At 40.2% G+C, this 21,792-nt stretch overlaps 2 protein-coding genes across 2 annotated transcripts; one reads left to right on the top strand and one right to left on the bottom strand.

The window, feature by feature from the left end:
* Nucleotides 1-319: 319 nt before the first annotated feature.
* Nucleotides 320-6,632, bottom strand: LOC140751330 (transmembrane emp24 domain-containing protein 5). Its single transcript, XM_073085242.1, has 6 exons — nucleotides 6,319-6,632; nucleotides 5,593-5,769; nucleotides 4,438-4,513; nucleotides 3,690-3,843; nucleotides 2,907-2,964; nucleotides 320-2,529 (listed from the first exon to the last, which is right to left on the bottom strand). Exons 1-6 carry the CDS (start codon nucleotides 6,475-6,477, stop codon nucleotides 2,446-2,448), a joined length of 708 nt encoding a protein of 235 aa, XP_072941343.1. The 5' UTR covers nucleotides 6,478-6,632; the 3' UTR covers nucleotides 320-2,445.
* Nucleotides 6,633-7,042: 410 nt separating this feature from the next.
* On the top strand, nucleotides 7,043-21,698 carry Su(fu) (suppressor of fused). Its single transcript, XM_073085244.1, has 12 exons — nucleotides 7,043-7,313; nucleotides 8,169-8,271; nucleotides 8,863-8,955; nucleotides 9,928-10,097; nucleotides 11,066-11,208; nucleotides 11,481-11,566; nucleotides 15,184-15,319; nucleotides 16,098-16,203; nucleotides 16,913-16,989; nucleotides 17,689-17,780; nucleotides 18,592-18,724; nucleotides 20,636-21,698. Exons 1-12 carry the CDS (start codon nucleotides 7,178-7,180, stop codon nucleotides 20,792-20,794), a joined length of 1,434 nt encoding a protein of 477 aa, XP_072941345.1. The 5' UTR covers nucleotides 7,043-7,177; the 3' UTR covers nucleotides 20,795-21,698.
* The last annotated feature ends 94 nt before the right edge of the window (nucleotides 21,699-21,792 follow it).

Genomic DNA, 21,792 nt, shown 5'->3' with positions numbered 1-21,792 from the left:
CTATGGGCATCTGTAATCAACCACATAGGATTCCTACCTGAGGTCAACCACACATGTGTTGCTAGGTTGCTACCAATGTGGACTAAGCTGGAACGCTTCTGATATGTATGTCTCCCTTACCACACCTTTCAAACTAAAACACAGCAACACTCGACATTGCTGTTATTAGGCAGAAATAGGTAATGGTACATCTGAAGTCGAAACAAAGGGTTCTACCACCATTAAAAGTGCATAATGAAGAATTCGGAGGCCTATAATTAGAAATCTCTAGCATTTAACTCTGTTTTTAGGCATTTATCATTAAATAAAACAAAACAAATGACTAGTAAATAATTTATTTAAATTATATACACAATAATAACATGCACTTAACAAAAACTGTATCTAATTTGCAAGATTAAAACTAATTTGGTTTAAACAACACGAAACAATTACAAATAAATGGCATATAAGAAAATTATTCACACACAACTAAAGCTATATAAGCTCATTTTTGGTAGTACATATGCAGATGTCAGATAAACGAATAGACGTCTCAAACTGCACAGATTTACTTATTTTAAAGATATTTCGTAAGTCTGGCTTCAAAAATATCAAACGCCTACTATTATTGGACAAAATATATGCGAGCTTAGAGATGATTCACAGAGTTACACGAATAAAAGTTTATAAGCTTAGAAAGCCTTTTTACTTCATCTGATCCTAATTCCTAGTACGTACGAAATATTTAGCGCGGTAAATACTCAGGGGCACCACAGAATAAAAATCCATTGATTTAAAATGCGCGGGTTAACATTTGACATTATAAAACAAAATATTTGTGATCTAGGGCCACAGTAAAAATTGTGCGTCGACCTTAATAATTAACTACAATTTAATTTAAATTATTATTATTTTGTTAGGTTGGCGACATTGCTAATATCCGTTGCATTATAACATAACGTACGAAATAGCACGCTATAAATAATGTTTTAGGTGTTCTCTCGAAAACGCAGAACGAGTTACCATCATGCTAATATTTTATTAATATTTTCAGGCACTCACTTAAAAATGACTTTTATAGAATATCCGCAATTGAATTAAATATTTGTTGATATTTATAAGTATTAATTGTGAAACATTTTGTATAAATTCCTCCTTTAACACAATTAATACTAGCATATGCAGTATTCACTATAGAACACAGAGCTATAAGATATTTGTTATAATATACGTAACCTAGTATTACAAAAATTGTTCTAATAAAAATTACAGCCTTCAATCTTTGTGCAGCTAATTTACAGCCAGTCAATAACAGAAACATTTTCTTACTGTATTGTCACTACGAGTATTAAAACGTATACTTATCAATACTTACATACAAATAACTTTATATTCAAGGATTTTAAAGTATTATACATAACCCCAATATTTTATAGTAACTCCAAATTTTTAAATTAATTATTCGTATTTTATAGCTTTTAAAATGCATATCTATAGTCTGATTCATAATGTGTCCAAAATGTAAACAAAGGTGTTGCCCTATGAAGAAAATACGTTTCAAATGGTAGTTTACTATTTTTGACAATATTAAAGTAATACAACAATAATAAAATAATAATCTAAATAAATTAAGATCAATTCACATTTTCTAATATTTATGTTACCTCAATTTCGTTCCATACAGTTATAATAATAAAAAACAAGGTTTATGGTAGAAAATTAAAATGTGATAATGGTAACACAATCGGAATCCAAAACATTTCTCGTTCCGTCATTTTTATGTTTCGTAGCTGATATTATTCATTTTCGTGATTATGATCGAATTAGAATGTTTTCTCGTTTTCATAACTCGTTTGTTAAATTGTGTATAGTTGTTAAAGTTTTAGTTTTTTGTTGAGTTTGTTAAAGTTTTTGTGTCTTATTAATTTTGACAATGACATTTCTTTGTTTATATTTTGGACACCTGATTATGAATCAGACTACATATATGTGTCCATGGCACGCACGACACGGAATCTTGAGGGGCTATGGATGTAGAAAGTGTCTTTAAAGATCTTCAAATTTAGACATCATCATCATCATCAACCCATTATCGTCCCACTGTGGGCACGGGTCTCCTCTCAGAATGTGAAGGATTAGGCCATAGTTCACCGCGCTGGCCAAGTGCGTATTGGTAGACTTCACAAGCCTTTGAGATTTTCTTTTTTATAAATCTCTCAGGTATGCAGGTTTCCTCATGATGTTTTCCTTCACCGTTTAAGCAAGTGATAATTAATTTCTAATACGCACATACTTTTTGAAAAATCAGAGGTGCATGCCTGGGATTTGAACCACGAACCACTCGATCGAGAGGCCGAGTTTCTTAACCTTAACAAATTTAGACATTATTTCCTATTCTTACCATACACGTAGTACGAGTAACTATAACACTATATAACACGAAAACAAAATCTTTGGTTGCAATCACTGCGATATGAAACTGGGAACGAATCTTTTGAATCTAGTCCCGTTCTTCGCATCTTCGAATAAACTCTTCACGAAGAATACCTGAAATTGAAAAATAGTATTTGGATTCCATTATTCATACTTCAATCGGAAAAGTGAATAAGCGCATGTTTTTTATAGCAAAGGAGATAAGATATGTATGCTGCCTGATGGTAAGTGGCTACTGCCGCCCATGGACATCTGTAATCAACCCCAGATAGGATTAGATATTCCTACCTGAGGACAGCTGCATATGCGCCGGTACCCCTAAGGACTAAGCTGGAACGCCTCCGAAAAGTATGTCTCCCTTACCACACCCTTCAAACCAGAACACAGCAGCGCTTAACACTGCTGTTATTAGGCACAAATAGGTGTGGCGGTGGAGCCGTAAAAGTGGAATCACAAAGGGTTCTACCACCTTCAAAATTTAAAGTTCTCACCTGGGTTACTCCGACCATCAGCATCAGGAATATTTGCACCATGGACCATCTTAAAACTCTGTAAACAAAATATAACTTTTTAAACAGAAATCACACAATATAACACTATATTACCTAAGAGGTAGGTACTATTTTAAGGAAATTAAGTAAAAAAGTGCATATTCATATCACTTGACCTGTCAATTAATCTCCCAATCTTAAGAATTGCTTGCTACAAAATTAAATAAAACGTAACGTGACATATCATATATGTAAATAAAGAGAACCCCATGCAAATTGGATTAGCTTAGATTGGTTTTCAGAAAATAGCAAACGTATAAAAAGACACACATACATATCATACATATTACATAATGTTCGAAATTAGAATTTCCTCTTTTAAGTCTGTTCAAAATAGAATTCAAGTCATAACAACGGTTAACCTTCCAATAGCATAAAGAACATGAACACAAATTCATAGGGTCGTTTTGAAATAAATATAGTAAAAAAATCTAACAAACACGCTTTTATGATACAACTAAAAAGTAGAATATAATTTTCAATCTAATATAATAAATTTCATTAAGTTTAATAATAAATTTCGGAATCAATTCAGGAACAGTAAATAGTATAATTGTGGAAAAGTGTGGAGCGCCTTTCGAAAACTGAGAAATAGAGCACCCCACGCTTTTTCCACCACAAACCCACAAACATAAATACATATAGGTGAAGCTAATAAAAGCGTGTTAAAAATCACTTTCGCAATTTTTCCCAATCACCAAAACCTTTCCCTATAATTCTCACCGCGAACACATCTCCTCAGCGAGGTTCCGGTCGCGTGCCTCGTGTGCAGAGAGTAACTCCTGAAGCCTTCGCGCCGCCGACACGTTGTCGCGGACGCGGGCGACAGACTCCGATATGTCGCGGACACGCATCATGTAGGTCTCCGCTGCTGTGCCTGGGCGGGGAGAGTAACGGTTGCAGTGTATGTTAACTAGAAAATTCGCAAAAAATAGAAACAGAAAGCTAAGTGCGTTTGCGCGTTCGTGTGTTTGTGTGTGTGTGTATGTATGTATGTGTATGTGTGTGTGTGCGTGTGTGTGTGTGTGTATGTGAGCGCGTGTGTGTATGTATCAGCTTCGTTGCACAACTGGAGTTTTTACTCATATAGGTATACAAATATACACATACGTTATTTCAATGTGAAAGGTGTGCAATGTACGTTCAGTTATGTATTAATTTAAAACATTGTAACTTCTGAAAATAGATTCATCAGGAGTTATAGGAGGATAAGTAAATAATATTCATAATAATTGGTGACAAAAAATAGCGCGCTATATTAAGCAATAGAGCAAAAATAGCACGTTATATAAATAACGAAACGCACAACAAATAGCATGCTATGTAAATAACGGGCAACGAGCAAAAGTGGCGCATTATTTTTGCACTCTATAGTCTGTGTATTATCTATAAAATTAAGCATAGAGTATGTATTATTTTTTTAATATTAAACATGAATTTATTTGCAAAATATGTTAATGTTCACACTCACCTAATTCCATTTCCTTATCATCGTCGTAATCCTTTTCCGGTGACTCTTCACTCTCTATCATTAGATCGAAAAATACCTGGAATTAAACATATAAAGATATTTGAATAAAAAAAATGTGACAGACTGCATCAACGTTCTGATTACACGTAAGAAAACAGTAGTGTTCAGTGCTGCTGTGTTCTGGTCTGTAGGGTGTGGTAAGGGAGATATACTTTTCCGAGCCGTTCCAGCTTAGTCCTCGGGGGTAGCGGCGCATCTGTGGCCGACCTCAGGTAAGACTCTAAATCATATCTGGGGTTGATTACAGATGACATTCAAAAAGTGATCTGTAAAGAACCTATTTTGAATAAAAAATTTTGATTTGATTTGATTTGATTTGATGTCCAGGGGTCGCAGTAGCCACTTACTAATAGGTCAATTGCATGCTCGTCTGCTACTCCTATATTGTAAAAAACTCTGTTTTGCAGCGTGCGATAATCTACTCAAGATAGAGGTGTCATAAAAGCGTGTTTTTTAGTTTTTTGAACTATAATTATTTATTAATTTTTAGTATTTCTCGTTATAGCGACCACCATTATTCATCGTTTGTAAAAAAATCAAGTGTCTATCTATTACGATTTAAGAGATAAAGCCCAACGACAGACGAACAGACCGCAGAGGGTTTCGTTTTAACCTTTGAGTACGGAATCCTAAAAATCATTCTACAAGAGCGCATTATAGATATGTTTCAGAACATTTGAGTTATAGGGAAATAACATTATTATTTTCTAAACTAAAAATCACGATATAAAAGTTACGCCTATTGAAACTAAATAGCAATAATTATTTGCAATCTAAAGTTGCGATGAACTTTGCTGAAGGTGTTTGAAAAATCTCGCCTCGAAAATCGTTAATCCAGAGGATGTTGATAAGGACAATGGTACAAAACTATTAATGTTTAAAATGTTGAATTGTCATCGGTCCTTAATAAGTATGCCAAATTTCGAGTTAATCCGACGTTTTGAAGGGGGTTAAAATCATGTTCAAAGATTCCGTTACATACTAACATACTAACATACCAACATACATACGTCTGAAGCTAATAAAAGCGTGTTAAAAAGGGTTCTACTTCCACTACAGACAGGCAGAGTGAAGTAACAAAATATGTCCACTCACAGTCTTCTGACTGAACGTGCTGAAGCTGTTATCGAAGCAGAACCGGTAGTCGCCAGCCTGTGCACTGGTGTGGCGGTGCGAGTTCTCCGGCTTCTTGTAGTCTGCGACCACCACCCTGCCCACTGGGTCGGAGAGCTGGAAGGAGATGTCCAGCTCTCCGTGCGTCGCATCTATCACCTGGAATTATTGTATCAATCTTTATTATTAAAAATTAAAATTTACAACTGTTTCTACTTAATAACAGCAGTGCACAGCTGTGTTATCATATGAAGAGTGTGGTCAGGGAGACATACTTTTCCGAGGCTTTCCAGTGAAGTAGAGATATACACGTTTTGTGTGTGTGTGTCTGTGTGTGTATTTGTGTGTTATAATATACATGTTTCTTAAGTGAGTAAGGATAAGATTTATTCACAAAGATTGGTCTTATAGTGTAGTTCCATTATTTAGTTCACAGTTTCACACATACTCAATTCACATAGTATTCACATACTACACATTCTTAATGCATTTATTGTGAACTTCCACAATCTCTAGTGAAAAATGTGGAATGAATATTTTCCTAAGTTATTACCAGTATGCTATCATTTAAACTTAAGGGGAGAAGAGCGATTGAAGCAAATATCAGCCTAAACGCAATTAAAATAAGATTCACACAATGCCTTAGTGACTTCACAACTACATCATACGAATTTTGGTTATGAAAATTAAATAAATATTGCATAGCACCTGGTACTCGATATCGATTATCTCATTCGCCTGGACTTTCTGGTAAAAGCAGTCCGTCTTCCCCGCCGGTACAGTAAATGTCACATCCTTTTCATATGCGAAAACTATACTAAACAAAGTTGTTAAGAAAATATACCGCATTTTGGAAAACAAGAACATTTGTGGACTAAAAAACAGTCAGAAAGAAACTAGAATGATTCGTTTAGTTATTTTTAGAACCACAACCGCACACTCGTTTTATAAATAGAGAAAACGTTTTATTTTCCTGAATATTTATCGAAACACCGCCGGAATAAGTCAAAATTGACAATAATGACAACTGACAATCGATTGTGCTATGTTGCCAGAATGTTTTTAAATTTTCCTATCTGTACTTTTGTAACGAGTTCCTTTACTCGATTAAAATGTTTTTAGTGTGTATTTTTAATGTATTAAAAACACAATTATGTGTACATAACATCACAATTTTTAATATAATCCCATATATCGCACACACTATAAACCACCTCGAAGCAAGAGAAATATCACATTTAGTATTAAAACCTTTTTTTAACCAAATATTTATTATTAAAAAAGTGATCCTGTTGTTTCTTCACATTTTATAATTTTTTTAATAAAAAGTATACCTTTTTAATAAAAACAATGCTATACCAATTCCTACGGGAAATTTCTAAATACTGGCAACTTTGAAACCTCAAAATGACAGTCAATGCCGCCAACACACAAAACAATTTAATTTATTACTTTCCGAATTCATTTCCGTTGTCTTGTCAAAAACAACACCAAAAATGTATTCGTAATTAATTAATTATCAACCCGTGGTGTATTTGTGTTCAAAAATCTTGTTTATTTATTAAAAATGGCAAACCCATCGAGCTCGGGCGCGTCTGGGAGTGGCGTAACGCAGAACAGTGCATTAAGTTTCCTTGCGTCTGCGCAGGCTAAAGTTCCCAATGTGTTACCAATACCAGCTGAAGAGCCAGTGACTCAATCAGGTATAGTCCACGTATAATTGCTAGTCCGCTCTGAATATAGAAATGAATCGCGTTGCCATAGGAAATTGTATAACTACTCCTGCTCGCAACAACTTCAGAGCGGACTAGCGGTTTGGCGATCAACTTATTTTTTATATATTTTCTCATAGTATAGAGGTATCGAACAACCATACTATCTATCTCATGGGAAGTTATAAGTGGCCAGTGCCGCCCATGGACATCTGTAATCAACTATTTTTAAATTACAAGGGAGTACCAGACGAGCATGTAGTCCACCTGATGGTAAGTGGCTACTGCTGCCCATGGACATCTGTAATCAACTATTTTTAAATAACAAGGGAGTACCAGAGGAGCATGCAGTCCACCTGATGGTAAGTGGCTACTGCTGCCCATGGACATCTGTAATCAACTATTTTTAAATAACAAGGGAGTACCAGACGAGCATGTAGTCCACCTGATGGTAAGTGGCTACTGCTGCCCATGGACATCTGTAATCAACTATTTTTAAATAACAAGGGAGTACCAGACGAGCATGTAGTCCACCTGATGGTAAGTTGCTATTGCTGACCATGGACATCTGTAATCAATCCCAAATAAAATTAGAATCTTATGTGAAGTCGGCCACAAATGCGCCGCTTGGACATCTGTAATCAACCTCAGGTGAGACTAGATACCTATCTGACTTCGGCCACAGATGCGCCACTACCCCTGAGGACAGCTGGAATGCCTCAGAAGAATATGTCTCTCTTACTACACCCTTCAAACCAGTACACAGTAGCGCTTAAAAGTGCTGTTGTTATGTATTAAATTATATATTTAGTTTGCACGGTTTTTAAATAAAATTTATGATTTCAGGTCGTCTAATGCCAGCAGGGTTAAAGGCGCTTTGCGAGGCGTGCTCCAGGGTGTATCCTGACCAACCGAACCCACTACAAGTTACCACTAGGCTTAAGTATTGGTATGTAACATGACGATTCCTGCATGACATATATTTGACTTTGCCACATAATAATGAACAAGATATATAAATTTTGTACACCCAATGTGGTAAAACATAAGATAATTGTTATAATTTTAAGATCCTTGTAAAATACTGTGTTCTTGCAAATAAATGATTTGATTTGATTTGATTTGAACATCTTAAAGCTTTTATTGTTATTATTTTTTTATTAATTACACTCTTGGTGATTGTTTGGTTGTTAAGAAACGATGTCTCTTAATCGAAGGGACCGAGGTTCAAATCCCAGACATGCACATCTGATTTTTCAAAGTTATGTGCATAATATTATTATCGTGAATTAATTATCACTGCATACCTAAGAAATCTTAAAGAGAGAAGGACTCAAAAGTTATGTGAAGTCTACCAATATGCACTTGGCCAGCGCGGTGGACTATGGCCTAATCCTTCTCATTCTGAGAGGAGACCCGTGCCCAGCAGTGGGACAGTAATGGGTTGATGATTCAACTATTTAAAATTAAATTATGCATCTTGATGGTAAGTGTTTGTCACATATGAACAAATGCTCGATGAATCAAATTTTATTTTCAGGTTAGGTGGCCAAGATCCCTTGGACTACATCAGCATGTACTGGAACCCAGGGAGGCCTGAAGAAGACATACCTCCACATTGGCACTACATCAGGTATGAGTCAATATTATACTACTACTACTACTACATGTCCCCCTTAGAAGTGTGATTGAAATTAAGCCACACATAAATACCCATTTAATAGATATTTCTGTCTAATAACAGCAGTGTTAAGCGCTGCTGTGTTCCGGTTTGAAGGGTGTGGTAATGGAGACATACTTTTCCGAGGCGTTCCAACTTAGTCCTCGGAGGTAGCGGCGCATTGGTTGCCGATGTTGGGTAAGAATCAATCTTATTTGGGATTGATTACAGAAGTGTATGAGCTGCAGTAGCCACTTACCATTAGGTGAACTATAGCTTGTATGTTACTTCAGTGTTAAAAAAAATAGACATCACATTAGAAAATAGTATATTATGAAACGAATAGTACTTTACATAATAATTATAGTATAAAAACTAAAAACCACGATGAAATTGCACAAGGAAAATGGTTGATCCTGATTACTGATGATGCTAATGGGGTGAATGGGATAAAATGATTAAAATCTTGTATTGTCATCGGTTCTTGATAAGTGTTAAAGATTTTAAATTACTCGGACAATTCAAAGTGGGTAAAAATCGAGTTCAAAGATTCTGTTACATACATACATACAGGTCAAGCTAATAAAAGCTTGGTATTAAACTCTTTGTTATTAAAAATTATTTACTAGTTTTTAGTTCGATTAGCAATAAACGCGTGATGTTGTAGTTTACTTAAACTGTTATTTATTTTTCATTTTTTAGTTTGTGACAAACGCATAAATTGGGGAATTCATTAATCTCATTAGAATAATGGGAAACGGTTATCAAATTATTGCATTGTAATCGGTCTTTGATATGTGTGCAAAGTTTCTAATTAATTGAAATTGAAGAATTGTGCAAATTGGTGATAATTGAGCTCAAAGATTCCGTTATATACATACATAGATACAACCCAAGGTAATAAAAGCGTGTTAAAAAGGAAATGAATTATATTTTTCCTTCCAGCTTCGGCCTGTCAGACCTGCACGGCGACGGTCGCGTTCACCCGGAGCCAACGGGCGCTTCGCCCTCGGGCTACGGGCTGGAGCTGACGCTGCGGCTGGCGGCGGCCGCGGAGCCTCCGCTGTGGCCCGCCGCGCTGCTCCAGGCTTTAGCACGATATGTGTTCACTACTGGTGAGGTTGGGTTAGGTTAGGTTAATTAATCTATCTATTTGTGCACACTTTATTTGCCTTTCATACAAATTTTTCTGACCATAGAAGAAACTGCTGGAAGAAATTCTAGGTTGGAATAAGTAGTCCTTTGTACTACATTTCTTTTTAATGCTCTATTTCTTTGTAATGTTTCTGTGTACACAAATTTGTAAATAAATAAATATAAAATTAATTTCTCTGTAGTTCCGGGACTAGAATAGGGCTACGGTATCCCCTGCCTGTCGTAGGAGACGACTAAAAGGGGCTTCCGGGGTTGCGGGTGGCAAGAGTGGGAGCTCGAACCGTCCAGCTAGCGACCCCGGGAAGAACGGCGGTATGTGTGGTCGCATACCGTCGTAAACACTACATGGTGTGGGAGGAGCGAAAATTGCTCCCCCAGGGCAGAACCCGATCGGGGCATCGCTTTTGGAAGACTCCGGTTGTGTTCACCCGGAGATCCCGGAGTTCTCCAACAAGCGCTGAGGACGGCCACCGGGTGGGTTTTAGTGCGGTAAAAATGCCACATACCTCTCGTGTACCTTTTGATGGTTTCCCCTTCGTAAAGAAAAAAAAAATTGTTGAAGGTGGTAGTACCCTTTGTGGTTCGACTTTTGAGGCACTAACACTGCACCTGTTTCCTTTTTTTTCATGTATAATATAGGAGTAGCAGACGAGTCCACACCTGATGGTACTGATGGTATAGCTACTGCCGCCCATGGACATCTGTAATTAACCCCAGATTGAATTAGATATTCCTACCTGACTCGGCCACAGATGCGCCGCTACCCCTGGGGACTAAGCTGGAACGCCTCGGAAAAGTGTCTCCCTTATCACTCTCAAACCGGAACACAGCAGCGCCTAACACTGCTGTTATTAGGTAGAAATAGGTGTGGCGGTGGTGCCGCCGGAGTCGAACCACAAAGTGTTCCACCACAAACTATCTCTCGCAGGTAACAAGTTCTGCGCGGGCGACCACATCTCGTGGCACGCGGCGCTGGACGGCTCGCGGTCCCGGGTTCGACACCTGCTCGTGGCTAACGACCCACAGCTATCGACAGTCGATACACCGCACGGCAGCGTCTGCTTTTTGCAGGTATGTTATAGTCCGCGTAAAACTGCTAGTCCGCTCTGAATATAGAAATGAATCCCGTAGCCATAGCAAATTGTGTGACCTGCGTGCAACAACTTCAGAGCGGACTAGCAGCTTGGCGCGGACTATACGACATCCACATTTTTTTTACCAAAATAAATTGTAAAGATTTTTAATGTTAATAATATATAAGTAAGTGGCTACTGCCGCTCATGGACATGTGTAATCAACCCCAGATAGGATTAATTTCCTATCATGTTCATGTTTGTTATCAGATGGTCGGTTGTACGAGCAGGGAGCTACGAGCGGCGCAGCGCGGTTCCGGCTTCGAGGTTCTCAAGATTATCAGTGAAGACCCCAGGTAATATATAAAATAAAACACAACTGTTTGTGAGCGGCGGGTGTGCGTGTGTGTGTGTGTGTGTGTGCGTGTGCGTGTGTGTGTGTGTGCGTGTGTGTGTGTGTGTGTGTGTGTGCGCGCGCGTGTGTGTGTGTGTGTGTGTGTGCGCGTGTGTGTGTGTGTGTGTTTGTATGCATCTTCTTTTGTATTGTTCGGTATCCAAAGAGTAAAAACGGAACCCTATTACTAAGCCTCCGCTGTCTGTCCGTCTGTCTCAGGGCTCCATCTCCTGAACCGTAATAGATAGACACTTGAAATGATTACATAGTATGTATAACGATGGCCGCTATAACAACAAATACTAAAAATAAAAATAGCTTGAAAATAAACGAGTGTTGCCATTCAAGAAAACGCTATTTTTGGCGTTTTCGCTTATTCGATTGAACCGTAATAGATTAGTTCAAATTTTCACAATGCATTTACTTCTATGGCTGCTATGATAACAAATACTAAAAATGAAAAATAAATAAAATTTCGATAGTACGGAACCCTTAGTGTGCGACTTCGAATCGAACTTGTTCATTTATATTTGTATTTTCTTAAATTATCATGTTTTATTTTCTTCTATTTTATCCTAATAACTGCCACATCTATTTCTGCCTAATAACTGCCTAACAACATCAGGCAGTGATAGCCTAGTGGATAAGAAACTCGGCCTCTCGATCGAGGGGTCCGAGGTTCAAATCCCAGGCACGCACCGCTGATTTTTCAAAGTTATGTGCGTATTAGAAATTAATTATCACTTGCTAAACGGTGAAGGAAAACATCGTGCGGAAACCTGCATACCTGAGAGATTAAAAAAAAATCTCAAAGGTATGTGAAGTCTACTTAACCACTACCACATTTTTTATTGCTTAATAAAGTGTAAATAAAAAAAACTGTAAACAGTTTCGTTTAAAACAAGATTATTGCGTTTAAAACCGCACCGCTGTCAGTTTTAAACACATCTAGTTGTAAAATGTACAACACAGATGTCGCTGTACGAGTCCTGAAACGCGGTGACGAGTTTACTTTACAAAACTATAAGTGTCGGAGCAAGATGTTTGTGATATACTTTCGCTTACTGGATCCATATTTTTTGTAAGGGCACTTATCCTAGTGACCCCTAGAATACAGATGGGCGATTGTTGTAAAAATAATTGCGGAAAAATATGAGTAAATTTACGGGATCAATATAATATTGATAAATTGAAAGACTTGTTAAAAATGTCTAATTAATCTTTAGATAATGTATGGATTTTTTTGACAAATCAAACCATAGACCCCCCCCCCCCTTTCCTCCTTTACAATAAGCAAATTAGAATTGCAACTGTTAGAAATCTAAACAAATTATTTTATGATCGTATTGTTTTACTTAATTATTTTTTTATTTTCATGACATGTTATTTTTATAATAATTAGTTATCGTTTATATAGTCATTGGCTGGTACAATTGTATGAGTTAGCATAAAAAAACCGCTTTTGACGTTAGAGTTGTATTTTGCGCGGGAATTATAAAAGTTGTAAATTGGATCAAGAAATATTTTTCTTATTTCACAACGAACACCTCAAGAAAATGTTCAGATTCTAACAACAGAATAAAACGTAGAATGTATATGTTTAAATCTGTAAACAGTTTCGTTTAAAACAAGATGATTGTGTTTAAAACCGCACCGCTGTCAGTTTTAAACACATCTTGTTGTGAAATGTACAACACAGATGTCGCTGTACGAGTCCTGAAACGCGGTGACGAGTTTACTTTGCAAAACTATAAGTGTCGGAGCAAGATGTTTGTGATTTACTTATGCTTAAATATATTCCATATTTTTGTAAGGGCACTCTTTCTAGTGACCCCTAGAATACAGATGGGCGATTGTTATAAAAATAATTACAGAAAAATACGAAATTTGTAATTTTTTTTATTATTTTTTTTTATAATATAGGAGTAGCAGACGAGCATACAGTCCACCTGATGGTAAGTGGCTACTGCCGCCCATGGACATCTGTAATCAACCCCAGATAGAATTAGATATTCCCACCTGAGGTCGGCCACAGATGCGCCGCTACCCCTGAGGACTAAGCTGGAACGCCTCGGAAAAGTCTGTCTCCCTTACCACACCCTTCAAACCGGAACACAGCAGCGCCTAACACTGCTGTTATTAGGTAGAAACAGGTGTGGCGGTGGTGCCGCCGGAGTCGAACCACAAAGGGTTCTACCATCTTCATCAATAAACGTATCAATAAACTGGCTTACTTATAAAAATGTCAGAAGAATAAAATGTATGAATTATTTCACAAATTAAAATAAATCACCCCTTAACAAAAATAAAAAAGCTTGAAAATAAATGGGGGTCGTCATCCAAGACACACGTACGAGTATGTATATTACGGACATTTAAAAGTTTCATTCTAAGCTTCTATTTATTTTAAAGCTTAATTTTGTTATATGTTCGTTTTAAACAATATGATTGTGTTTTAAACCGCACCGCTGTCAGTTTTAAACATATCTTGTTGTAAAATGTACAACACAGATGTCGCTGTACGAGTCCTGAAACGCGGTGACGAGTTTACTTTACAAAACTATAAATGTCGGAGCAAGATGTTTGTGATATGCGATATGGATTAGGGTGCTATATGCTATTTTTGTGACGGCACTATTCGTAGTGCCACCTTAAATATTTAGTGGGTGTTTGAAAACTGGCCCTGTAGTTCCGGGACCAAAATAGGGCTACGGTATCCCCTGCCTGTCGTAAGAGGCGACTAAAAGGGGGCTTCAGGGGTTGCAGGCGGCAAGAGTGGGAGCTCGAACCGCTCGGCTAGCGACCCCGAGAAGGACGGCGGTATGTCTGGTCGTATACCGTCGTGCATACGACCTGGGTAGAGCCCGACGGTCGACGTTCGCTAAGAGGACTCCGGTTGCTTTCGTTTTTGGTTTGTTTAGTGCGGTAAAAATCCCACAAAACCACGGCACCGGGTACCTTTTGAAGGTGTTTAAAAGCGGTTATATATTAGGGTTTCGTAACCAAAGGGTAAAAACGGAATTACGGAACCCTATTACTAAGCCTCCGCTGTCCGTTCGTGTGTTACAGGGCTTTATCTCTTGAACCGTAATAGATAGAGACCAGATTTTTTATGGAGTATATATAACGGTGGCCGCCATAACAACAAATATTGAAAATAAAAAAAGCTGCTGAATAAATGTGAGTTGCCATACAAGAAAAGGCTATTTTCGGCAAATCTGGTGGTACGGAAGTTACGGAACACTCCGTACTCTGTATACGAGTTCGACTTGAACTTGGCTATTTTTTTTTAATGGTCTCAGATTTTGTTTATAATATAGGAGTAGTAGACGAGCATGCAGTCCACTTCATGGCAAATGGCTACGGCCGCCCATGGACATCTGTAATTAACCCGAGATAGAATTAGATATTCCTTTCTGAGGTCGGCCACAGATCCGCCGCTACCCCTGAAGACTAAGCTGCCTCATAACAGCAGCGCTTAACTCTGATGTTATGAGGCAGAAATAGGTGTAGCGTTGGTGGTGCCGGAGTCGAACTACAAAGGGTTCTACCACCTTCACAATTATTCTCCATCTCCAGATGCGGTGGTCCATGGTTGGTGACGAGGGTGAACCGGCGGTCATCGGCGCGGCGGCTGCGGAGCTCCCGCGTGTCCTCAGCGCCCGCGGAGCTGGCCGGAGTCTCCGCGGCTGTCGCCTGGCAGCCCTATGTACCTGTGAGTATTGTTATCGCCAAACTGCTAGTCCGCTCTGAAGTTGTTGCGAGCAGGTGTAGTCATACAATTTGATATGGTGACGCTATTCATTTTCTATATTCAGAGCGGACTAGCAGTTTTTCGTGAACACTAGTGTATGTACTGTATGTGTATTTAAAATTTAAATCTCATTAATTCAAAATCGATTCATACAGAAGCCTTTTAAACCTCAATAAATAGGAAGGTGTTTCGCGGTGAACTCCATATTACTCAGTGGCATGTGTGAGGGTAGCAGTGTGATGATGCATATTATAATAGTATCGGACACCATACCATGATAGTACGGTGTAGTACCATCATAACAGTGGTGGACTAAGATCGTCGGAGACCCGGGGCGGAAAATTGAATAGAGGTCCCAGTGTAAAAAGTTGATTTTGATTTTACAAAACTACAAATGTCTCATAGACTTATTAGCCAACAAATACGAGTACGTATGATACCGGCGTTTTGGTTCTTACGACCTTTGTTTGCGAGCATGCCAGGATCGGGGGCTCGGAGCGGAATGACCCCCCCCCCCCCCTAAGTCCGCTAGAGCATCATAATAGTCGGTTGTAAAACTATCCTGACATGACAATACCTGCCTTCTACAAATTGTTAAATTAAATAACCAAAAAATATATACATTATAATGAATAACGGGTGTCAGTTCCTAGAAATTTTAATTATCTATGGATAGCATAGCATACTTGAATATTAAGTAATCTTGTGATTTAACAGAACACTTGCATATTGGTTCCAGGATCCAGATGAGGAGCCCTCTCCCCCGCTTTCCGCGAGCGTAGAGCGGCAGATCAAGGAGACGCTGCAGCGAGGCCTGTGCAGCATGAGCGACCGTGGGGCTGAAGGTATACCTCACATACACATGTTACAACGCCCAGAAGGGTATTTTTTATATAATATAAGAGTAGCAGACGAGCATGCGGTCCACCTGATGGTAAGTGGCTACTGCCGCCCATGGACATCTGTAATTAACCCCAGATAGGATTACATATTCCTACCTGAGGTCGGCCACAGATGCGCCGCTACCCCTGAGGACTAAGCTGGAACACCTCGGAAAAGTCTGTCTCCCTTACCACACCCTTCAAACCGGAACACAGCAGCGCTTAACCCTGCTGTTATTAGGTAGAAATAGGTTTGGCGGTGGTGCCGCCGGAGTCGAACCACAAAGAGTTCTACCACCTTCAAGGGTTCATTTCAGATACAATATGCCATCATCCCTGCCATGTAATGTGTTCCGGTTTGAAGGGTGTGGTAAGGGAGACATACTTTTCCGAGGCGTTCCAGCTTAGTCCCCAGGGGTAGCGGCCAACACGTTGGGTTATGGCTTAAACCAGTGGAGCTGTGGCCGAAACCAGCTGTTCGAGACGAGACCCATGCCCAGCAATGGGCATGGGGCAATGCCCAGTAATGTTCACGAGAGCCTCCAAGTCAGAATACAGTAGCGCTTCACCACTGGCTAAATGGAAAATAGAATCACGAACCTTCAAAAATGTTAATTCGTTTTACATTTGATAATAAACAATAGCTGTGAATAATATTTTATTTATCTTCCAGGTCACAATATGTCAACGGACAGTTTCGAGATGTCCAGTATAGAAAGAGCCCTGCCAGAAATACCGGAGTCTATGCAGGTTAGTAGATAAAAGTTCTACAGGTCCACCCGAACTCGGCCGAAGATGCTCGAGCGCGCCTTAAAAATATTTCACTTGACACCGAGAAGTCACTGAATAGAAATGTCATAATTTTATTTTTTTGTAATAGTGACGTGAAGGAATACGTTGTATCGGAAAAATAGGTTCACAGACTACATATTAAAAGTATTTTTAGCCACAAATAATACGTAGATAATTTAAAATAAGCCAAATACCAAGGCGCTAAATTCGGACATGTATGCATGACCATGGGCCGCTTAGGAAATGGTACGGACATGTGTAAAAGTTGCCGGGCATTCAAATATTAATCATATTCTTTTAACTATGCTTTTATTAGCTGGCCTGGGTATGTAACGGAATATTTGCACTAGATTTTTACCCACTTTGACTCACGGTCAGATTAATTCAAAATTTTGAAAAATCATGAAGAATATAATTTGCTTTACGTGCGTGCGTACCCGCGGCTTCACTCGCGTTACGAAGTAATATTTTCATCCCCTATTTTATCCCCTTGGGGGTAGAATTGATCAATATGCTTTCTTAGCGGACGCCTACGTCATAACATCTACCTGCATGCCAAATTTCAGCCCGATCCGTCCAGTGGTTTGGCTGTGCGTTGATAGATCACTATGTCAATCACCTTTGAGTTATATATATTTAGATTTTATTTATTTTCAGGGATCATGGTCAGAAGATAGCGTAGAATATTTGGACGGCGTGCATTTAATAATGGATGGTGAGGCGGCTAGCCTGCTGCCACTCGCTATAGAGTAAGTATTTGGATAAAAATCTGAATTAAAATTACTTAGCTGAATAAAACTTGAAAAGTATTTTATCTTTCACTAGCTGACCCGGCGAACGTTGTGTTGCCATATAAATAAAAAAATCTTAAGGGTGAACAACCCTTATCACTTAGGGGCATGAAAAATAGATAGTAGCCGATTCTCAGACCTACTGAATATGCATATAAAATTTGGTGAAAATCGGAAAAGCCGTTTCGGAGGAGTACGGTAACTAACATTGTGACACGAGAATTTTATATATAAGATAATTTTTGTTCACATAGTTGTGAAAATGTTGTTTGATATTAATTTTAGTGTTTTTTACAAGGATTTATTTACCTTCCTTTATCCCGGTGTTTGTCGGTAATGTAATCTTATAAGGTAATTCTTGTTGTTGTTACATCAAATTATTCTACCAGACTGTTTCTTTTTTTTCGAGTTTTGTCTTATTGTCATGCTGTGCAGCTAATCGCCTGAAAATTTTTAACTTATGCAGTGTCGTTGGATTCGCCTAAATTTTGGGAATAACATTGGCTATATTTTTAGACAGTCGGATTTTTGTTTCTTATCTACACTAATATTATAAAGAGGAAAACTTTGTTTGTTTGGTTCTAATGAACAGGCTCAAAAACTACTGGACCGATTTTAAAAATTCTTTCACCATTCAAGCGCTACATTATCTACGAGTAACATAGGCTATATTTTATATGATATATATTTGATGAATAGATTTTGAGGCGGTACAAAGTTTGCCGGGTCAGCTGGTATTCATATATTTTTTCGTTTCTTTGTTGTACAGTGGGAGAGTGCTACACGGGCGTCACTTCACATGGCGGTCAGCGGGAAGGGCCGTGACGCTGCTGGCGCCCAGCGTGGCCGGCGCCTTCGCCAGCGCCGCGCGGCCCTACGCGCACCGGGCCGGCTGGCTGCAGGTAACTAGGCGGTGACGTCACGCTACTGGCGCCCAGCGTGGCCGGCGCCTTCGCCAGCGCCGCGCGGCCCTACGCGCACCGGGCCGGCTGGCTGCAGGTAACTAGGCGGTGACGTCACGCTACTGGCGCCCAGCGTGGCCGGCGCCTTCGCCAGCGCCGCGCGGCCCTACGCGCACCGGGCCGGCTGGCTGCAGGTAACTAGGCGGTGACGTCACGCTACTGGCGCCCAGCGTGGCCGGCGCCTTCGCCAGCGCCGCGCGGCCCTACGCGCACAGGGCCGGCTGGCTGCAGGTACACTGCGCCATACTACTAGTCCGCTCTGAAGTTGCTGCGCGCAGGAACGTGGTAGAACCCTTTGTGGTTAAGAGTAGGGCTTACATCTTTATCTGTATGTAAATTTATGTTCAACCTACTGTACTGATCCTTCCTTTTCCAAATTTCATCCGTTTTTTTTTTATTTTTCTAATCCTCGTTTCCCCGTTTTTATGTGTCATTGGCAGAGCGTCCATACGCCAAAGCCATAAAAAGGAAAAAAAAAGAGTAGGGCTACGGTATCCCCTGCCTATCGTAAGCGACTAAAAGGGGGCTTCTGGGGTCGTGGGTAGCAAGAGTGGGAACTCGAACCGCCAGCGACCCCGGGAAGGACGGCGGTATGTGTGTTCGCATACCGTCGTACACACCAGACGGTGCGGCGAGCGATAAGCTCAACTGGGCGGAGCCCGACGGGGCAATGCGCTAGAGGACTCCGGTTGCGTTCCTTTGGAGATCCCGGAGTCTACGCAGCGCTGAGGACGGCCACCGGGGGGGTTTTAGTGCGGTAAGAGTCCCACATAACCCCGTGTCGCTCCCAAGGCATCGGGTACCTTTTGAAGGTTTCCCCCTCGTCAAAAAAAAGAACCCTTTGTGGTTGGACTCCGGCGGCAACACCGCCACACCTATTTCTATCTAGTAAAAGCAGTGTTAAGCGCTGCTGTGTTCCGGTTTGAAGGGTGTGGTAAGGGCGACATACTTATCCGAGGCGTTCCAGCTTAGTCCTCAGGGGTAGCGGCGAATCAGTGGCCGACCTCAGGTAGGAATATCTAATCCTATCTGGGGTTGATTACAGATGTTCATGGGCGGCAGTAGCCACTTACCATCAGGTGGACTGCATGCTCGTCTGCTACTCCTATATTATAAAAAAAAAACCATATACTTCGTAACGTAAGGTCACACTAACGCAGCTATGTACCCGTGGGTGAGAGCGGACATCGGACGGGTGCCGGGGAGGCCCCGCTCTGTCTTCGTCCCGCTAGTATCTACAATTTGCTATTCGACGCGACTCGTTGCTATATTCAGAGCGGACTAGCAGATTGGCGCGAATTACCTTGGCACCCAGCGTGGCCGGCGCCAGCCATTTCAATCTATCTTTTGTCTCATTTTCCGCAATATATGAGTATCTACAGTGTACAAGATTTACCAATATTACAAAAGATTAGACAAAATTGGACCCGTTAAACATTAGACAAAATTTTCTTCAGTTATGCTACTTGAAAAAATATTAATTCTTAATTCATCATCATCATCAACTCATTATCGTCCCACTGCTGGGCACGGGTCTCCTCTCAGAATGAGAAGGATTAGGCCATAGTCCACCGCGCTGGACAAGTGAGTACTGGTAGACCTCACATACCTTTGAGATTTTTTTTATAAATCTCTCAGGTATGCAGGTTTCCTCACGATGTTTACCTTCACCGTTTAGCAAGTGATAATTGATTTCTAATACGCACATAACATCGAAAAATTAGAGGTGCGTGCCTGGGATTTGAACCTCGGACCCCTCGATCGAGAGGCCGAGTTTCTTAACCACTAGGCTATCACTGCTGCTATCAATCATCTTATTGATACATATACTAAAATGTATATTATCCCTAGATCGTGATCCCCCTCGAGTTGGCTCGCGAGATGTCCCCAGTGGTGAATCCGTTGCGGGCTCTGGCAGCGCCGGACTCGGAGTCGTCGGGGGATGAGGCTCCTGCGGCGCCACGTGCGCTCTCCTGGCCGCGGCACAGATTGCGGCTCACCGTGCTGTAGGGCTGGGGGTCAGGGGGACACAGTCGTCGGGAGACGCACCGTCTGCGCCTCACCTTGTTGTAGGGGGTCAGGGGGACGGCGTGATGATCCTGGCGGTGCCTCACCGTGCTGTAGGGGGGTTAAGGGGTCGGCGTGATGACGCAGTCGTCGGGGGATGCGCCGCCGCACCTCACCGTGCTGTAGGGGGTCGTGGGGACATAGTGTTGACACCGGCGGTGCGCACCTGTAGGGGTACAGAGGGACACGGCACAGTGCGGTGTGTCAGTGACGGCAGTTTGTGTTAATAATGATGAACAGAAACGAATATTGAATAGTGATGTCACGTTATGTAACTGACGTGGCCTAACAAAAGGCACTTTAGAAAATGATAGTGTAATAATGTCAATAGTGATGAAGTCAGATGATAATTGGACAATGATGTGTTGGTATGTTACCAGTGTGGCGACCTCCCGCTACTCGTCAAGAGATGGCGCCACGAGTATTCTGAATCACGCTATCGAAGTTTTCTAAACATCCTGCATATGTACAAGTTCCGAACTGAGACTGTCGGAGCACGGCCGCTTCCCGGGCATGATCACCTAGCCCGGCGGGAGATCTCCCTTTGCCAAACCAGCATTCATTAGGTGTGATCTAAGTGCACATCATTATAAATATGTTATTAGGATGTGAAATGGACTGTATGCAGTGTTATAATGTAATATCATCAGTTACGATGTTAAATAGTGTAATTTTACTATAGATAGTGGAGCAGCTTGTCATATTTGTGTAAACAGTCATCAAAGGGGTTATTTTGAGACATTTATGTAAATAGTAATAATAATAATGTACACATGACAATATGAACTCATTATATTTAGTTAAAAAGTTATTGTAACCTTTATTCTGAAATAAAGATTTAATTTTATTTTGTTTGTGTCTGATTCTATAACGTGTATACCTCCTATGTATAATGTTGTAACTGCACTATGACAACTTTTCAGGAGTTTCAAAATTGCGAA

This window comes from Epargyreus clarus, unplaced genomic scaffold, assembly GCF_041222505.1.
Source record: "Epargyreus clarus isolate Ecla_fem2 unplaced genomic scaffold, WU_Ecla_fem_2.2 ptg000022l, whole genome shotgun sequence".
In the NCBI taxonomy this organism is placed as follows: Eukaryota; Metazoa; Arthropoda; class Insecta; order Lepidoptera; family Hesperiidae; genus Epargyreus; species Epargyreus clarus.
This window is presented reverse-complemented; position numbering and strand designations above follow the sequence as displayed.